We start from the raw sequence: 6,000 nt of genomic DNA on the forward strand, positions 1-6,000 counted from the left end.
CAGGTGAGGTCTCACACGAGCAGAGGGGCAGGATCACCTCCTTCGACCTGCTGGTCATGCTCCTTTTGATGCAGCCTAGGATACAGTTGGCTTTCTGGGCCGTGAGCAGACACTGCCGGCTCATGTTCAGTTTCTCATTGACCAATATGGCTTATTGGTGGAGTTTGCCCACTTGCTGTGGGTGCATTACTGTGTGCATTCATCAGCCTGGGGGTGAGCATGGTTCAAAGTCTTTGCCTGTACAATATGAAACCACAACTAACCTGTAGCTTTCCAGCTTTCTTCCAAGGACACCCTAAGCCTTTCTTGAGTCCTTCTTCTGTTGCTTTATATCCTTCTCCTGGGCCATCCTGGAAGTCCTTTAGTGAGTGCCAAGTCCTTCCTTAATACAGCAAAGCAGATTAAGCTGCTCCTGTAGAGGTTAAATGAGAAATTGCTGAAAAGCATTGAAGTCATAACACAGTAGCTAATGGTGCATTTGCTACCACTGTCCTCTGCCTGACAAAATCAGAGTTGCTCCACTATGTGGCACAGATGCTCTGCAACTCCACAACCAGACAAAATCCCCTTTTTGCTGAATGGTATTGTAGGAGCAGGAGCATTCCTTGACCCCACTGAGGCTGTTGAGCCCAGGATCCCTGTTAGAAACAGGGGAATATCAAAGTAACTGCAATCAGCATGCTCAAAGTTCCCCCTTTTGTCAGTCCTGACATAACCCAGCAGCAAGCAACAGCCTGAATAAGCACTTAAGGGAATAGTGTTTCAAGGCTGGAAATGGCTTTAAACTGAAATTTGAGAACTGTGCCTTGGCACCAATTCCCTAGATAGCCCAAGGCAGCCACCTTCATCTCCCTGTGGCTCAGTTTGCCATCTGTAAAACTGGGTTAGCATCCCCTCCTCCTTCTTACACCCCTTTTATCCTTGTTTGTATTAACTTTAAATACAGGTGGGCTTGTTTGTGTGCAGGCACAGCACAAGACAGAGGGCACAACCCTGGAAGTGCGCTCCCAGGGGGATGGTCTGCACGGAGGGGCAGGTGCACGGAGGGATGGAGAGATGCAGGGATGCACACACAGGGATGCAGGATGCCTGCCGGGAAGGACACACTCCCGGCGGCGTTGCCTACCGCCGGAGCCAGCCCCGGCGCCGCTCCCGCCGCAGCGGACGGGGGGCGGGACGCCCGCCCTGCATCATCGCTGCCCCCAGCCCGGCGCGGCCCCGCGGGACGCGTTCCCCCCGCCCCCAGCGCGGGGCGCTTCAGCCTGAGGGCGGCCGCCGTGCTCGCCGCCCCGGAGGTGGGGGCTCCGCGTGGGGCCCCGGCTGCCATGGAGGAGCCGCCGCCACCCCCCTGATCCCCGAGGCTGCCAGCACCGAGACAAAGCGCGGGGCTGCCCGCCGCGCCCGCCCGGTGAGTGAGTGAGTGAGTGCCGCGGGGGGCCGGGGGTGTCCGTCCTGCGCCATGGGTACCGGCCCCGGGGGGGAGGTCCCGGTCCCGCTCCCAGCCCTGCCTGACACCCCCGTGCACCTGCATCCGCGTTCACGCCCAGGCAGCCCTCTCCACCGCACCGCTAAGCCGGTGCACCGCAAGCATCCTCATTCATCTCCCCAGCACCCCCTGCACCGGAGTCCCCAGCCTCCGGCCCAGACACACGCTGTGCACCCCCATTCATCGCCAAACAAGCCTGGGTCCACTGCCGCAGGGACTCTGAACACCCCCCCCCCCCGTCACCCCAAACGCCCCTATCGCTCCAAACCGCCCCACGCACTCCCACCGACCACCCAAACACACCTCCCCGCCCCAGGTATCCCCCTCCACCCAACACCCCACGCAACCGGACTCCCTCCCTCCACGAACGTCCCCACGGCTGCCCTCCCCCGGCCCAGGCGGCCCCGACGCAGCTCCTGCCCTCCCGGCCCTGGCGCCTTCCCGGGGAGACAAAGGGGTCCGTTCCCCCCGCTCACCGCCCGCCGCTCTCTCCCCTTGCAGGCCGAGCCATGGTGGAGCCGCCGGCTGAGCCGCCCCCGCCGCCCTGCCCGGCGCCCGGGGGGGCAGCGGCAGCAGAGCCGGCCCGGCCAGGGGAGCAGTCGCCGTTGCTGCACCTGGACCTGTACAACTTCGACTGCGCGGCGGCGGAGGGCAGCCGGTACGTGCTGACCAGCCCGCGGTCGCTGGAGGCCTGCGCCCGCTGCGCCGTGCGGCCGGTGGAGCTGCTGCCGCGGGCGCTGGGGGACCTGCTGCGGGAGGCCCCCGGGCGCTCCATGCGGGTGGCCACCGGCCTCTACGAGGCCTACGAGCGGGAGCGCCGCCGCAAGCTGCAGCAGTGCCGCGAGGAGAGGGAGAGGATTATCCGGGAGGAGAAGAGGCGGATCCTCGCACCCCTCGGCAGCCTGCCGCTTTCGCCCGCCGCCCGCAGTGCGCCCCGGGCTGCTGGTGCTGCTGCCACCGCTGCCGGGCCTCGGCCCCATGGAGGGGGCAAGGCCGGGGCGTCCGGGGGTGCCAAGGCCAAGAGCCACTCGCTGGACTCGCTGCAGAAGCGCCGTGAGGGCAGCTGGGGCAAGACCTCGTCCGAGTCGGGGGCTTCGTCCTCCTACAGCGGGGAGAGCCTGCGGGAGCGCGGCGGCAAGGTGGGCGGCCGGGGCCGGGGAGCAGCAGCCGCCGCCACCAGCTCCCTGCTGGGGCGCAGCTTCAGCCTGGGCGACCTCAGCCACTCGCCGCAGACCGCCCAGAAGGTGGAGAGGATCGTCAGGGAGGTGAAAAGGAGGAAGGGCCTTTCGGAGGTGCCGGAGAGGGACAAGAAGATCGCGGCGCTGATGATCGCCAAGCACCAGGAGGCCAGCCTGCTGCGGGAGCAGCGGCAGGCGGCACACCTGCAGTGGGACAGCCAGCGGCGCCGGGCGGAGCAGCGGAAGGAGCAGGAGGAGAAAGAGAAGCGGAAGGCCCTCCTGCAGGGCCAGCGGTTGTGGGAGAGCCAGGTGCAGAAGCGTCGGGGGAGGCTGAGCCAGGAGCAGGAGGCGGCAGCTCTGCTGAAGCAGAGGCAGCGCATGGTGCACGAGGAGAGGTGGCGGGAGCAAGCAGAGAAGCAGGAGCGGCTGCGAAGGGAAAGGCTGCAGAGAGCCATCCAGGAGGACAAGCAAAAGAAGCTTCATCAAGAGCACAACCTGAAGGTGAAGGAGGAGGGCAAGAAGGAGCACCAGGAGCGAGAGGAGCAGCTCCTGCAAGAGAAGCTATCCATGGCCGTGCAGAAGAGGCTGAAGAAGGAGGTACAGCTGCAGAAGGAGAAGAAGCTGCTCAACCAAGCAGAGAAGCTGAAACACGAGGCCTTGCTCAAGGAGCTGACCAAGCAAAAGGCAGAAGAGAGGGAAATGCTGAAGGCCTCCCTGGAGATGAGTTTGACAAAGGCTCAGGAGAACTATGAGCAACTAGTGGAGAAGAGGAACCAGGAGCTGAGGGAGAAGGCCAGGAGGGAGGACATGCAGATCCAGAGAGCCAAACTGGCAGCAGAGAAGAGGGAAAGAGAGCAGAAGGAGCACTTGGAGGCCCTTGCTAGAGAGACAGAGAGAAAGCTCCAGCATGCTGCCCAGGTGGCTGAAGAGGCTGTCCAAGAAAAAGCCCGCAGGGTCGTCTTGAGCCGTCTGGAGAAGGAGAAAGTGCAGAAGATGAACAAGCAGAAGGTGGAACAGTACGAGGACTTACGGCGCAGGGAGACCCTCCTCTCTATAGAGAGGAAGCTGGAGAGGAGTGAGCAGATCTTCAAGGAGAAGAAGACTGTCTTAGAAAATGCCAGGTCTGTTGCTCGGGCATCCTTCCATGTCCGGGAAAAGGTGCGTGAGGAGACAAACACGCGCACCTTTGACAAGATGGCCTTGGAAGCGGAACTGCATGCCCACCTGAATAAGAAATGAAAGATCTTGTCATGGATGAGTGGGGAGACATCACCAGTTGTCCATCATAATGCATCAAGAAGCTCCTCCGCATTAACATTTAAAAAATAGCACAACCAACAACCACCCTAAATTCTTATTTTGGGGGGACAGGGTACCGCACAAAAACGTGGCAGCTATTTCACATACTGTTTAAAGTCTGCTGATAAAAACCAGTCTTCTTCACGTGTTGTTCATAGCACAGTGGGCCATATGTGCCCTTGTTGCTGCAAGGACATAGGAAAGAGATGCCCAATGGCCCAAATCCAGCCTGTACAAAACTTTCTTTACTTCCTGGCAGCACTACAGTTGGGCTGAAATGTGCAGTGACTCCAGCACAGCCAACATTCCATCTTGTCTGTGGCCTTAGGGCCTGCAGAGAAAGCCTGCCAGCACAGATGTGAGGGTTCTTGCTCCCTGCATCATTGCACTGTGGCTGAAGTTCACTGCCTGGTTCATTTAGCAGAGGGCAAATGGGAAGAGCTGGGAAACAGCAGAAAGAAGGCAAAATGTGGTGGGCAAATGAGCAGACATGGTCTTTATCTGGAACAGCATTTTTTTCCCCCAGAGGTCTACTGCAATCTACCTGAAGGCTTTGTCCAAACCTCCCTCGGAGGGGCATTTCCAGTGTAAAGTGAGAATGTTTCACAGCGCAGGAGCCATGTCTTGACCCCTGACTGTAATTACACCTGGAGTCCATCTCCTGCTGCTGACCGAGTTTGACACTGTGGGGTTAGAGCTGAACTAATCAAAACACACCTACATGGTGGTAATTGGATCGACAAACTACTGTTCCTGTACTGTGCAGCGTGCAGCTCAAGTTTTGAATGTGCAATCTAAGAAAAAATATTTTTTTTTCCAAAAGACATCAATATGTGTATGGATATTTTTTTTATTTCTGTAGTTTAAAGTCTGTGAAAGCCAACAGAGTTCATAAGTTGTTTAAAATTGCAGCATGGGAAATGAAGTCAGCAAGTTCGGTGGAGGCATTAGAGATATCTTTGGTCTGATTCTGCTTCTGTTTAATTGAGGAGTTCTGCTTCTGGATTTCTGTGGGAACAGAAATTAAACCCTTTTGGATGAGGCTTATTTGGTGGTTTTGATATTGAGCCACAGGTCAGGGAGAACTAAAAATCAAAGCGAGCAACATGTTGCCTCACAGCTCAGAAGTAAATCACAGCTTATTTAGAGCAAAAGAGCAGCTGATTAGAAAACACATTTTAGGCTATTGCTGTATTACATTCATGAGATTATAATCAGGACTTTGCTTCTTGGTCATTTGTGTGCATGCCACAGAATGACCACTAGACCTTGTAATACCTGCACTTTAACAGTAACAAAAGGACAATTACCTGGAAACTTCAATGACTGACAACACATCTTAGATTCAGCTAGCATCAAATTCCCGGGTTTCAATTCCTAAATGTTTGGAGTCTAGCTCCAGGTTTCATGTTGGATCCCATAGATCTAACAGGACAGCCCAAAATCTGGATCAAATGACACTGAACATTCACATATACAGCCAAACACTGACATGTGGATGCACCTCTAACCCCATTTGAGAACCACTGTACTGCCTACTATCGCCCATTGACTGAGACTACTGCTAGAAACTGACCTGCTAGAAACCACTCTGAATGTTTACAGGCTTTCTGAAGTTTAGATATTGAAATATTAGGGAGAAGAATTTCTAATACCATTTAAATGTTCTAAAAAGAATTACAGGACCAGGTCCTGGGATTCATTTTCAGGTAAAACTCCCATAATATACTAATGTTTTGCATAGAGACAACATGACCAAGGGCACAGTATCACAAGAGTCTGTCACACAGTTGGCTATCACAGAATAAGTCATTTCAGAGGCTCCAGAACAGTGTAGCCTGGTTTCCTTGAGCAAAGTGCCCTGTGATCCTCACTTCTGTGAAATCAAGGCTACAGGATGAATTCATCTTGTATCGGACATCAGGGAACTCACACATGGCGGGAAGCATTGACTAAGAAGATGAGCTCCAGATGAATCCTTCACACATTTTGAGTGTTCACAGACCAAGGTCATTGGAACTGAATGATCTTTAAGGT

The 6,000-nt window shown here is 55.8% G+C and overlaps 1 protein-coding gene across 1 annotated transcript; it reads left to right on the plus strand.

Moving 5' to 3' along the window:
* The first annotated feature begins 1,251 nt into the window (after positions 1-1,251).
* On the plus strand, positions 1,252-5,010 carry CCDC177 (coiled-coil domain containing 177). Its single transcript, XM_062619188.1, has 2 exons — positions 1,252-1,408; positions 1,988-5,010. The coding sequence occupies exon 2, from the start codon at positions 1,996-1,998 to the stop codon at positions 3,901-3,903; it is 1,908 nt and encodes a 635-aa protein (XP_062475172.1). The 5' UTR covers positions 1,252-1,408; positions 1,988-1,995; the 3' UTR covers positions 3,904-5,010.
* The last annotated feature ends 990 nt before the right edge of the window (positions 5,011-6,000 follow it).

The sequence above is a fragment of the Pezoporus occidentalis genome, unplaced genomic scaffold, assembly GCF_034315485.1.
Source record: "Pezoporus occidentalis ecotype Australia unplaced genomic scaffold, CSIRO_AGI_Poc_V1 ctg21, whole genome shotgun sequence".
Classification (NCBI taxonomy): domain Eukaryota; kingdom Metazoa; phylum Chordata; class Aves; order Psittaciformes; family Psittacidae; genus Pezoporus; species Pezoporus occidentalis.

Bases quoted from the DNA above. Each gene is read 5' to 3' on its own strand.
- CCDC177 (XM_062619188.1), top strand. From the start codon at position 1,996: ATGGTGGAGCCGCCGGCTGAGCCGCCCCCGCCGCCCTGCCCGGCGCCC.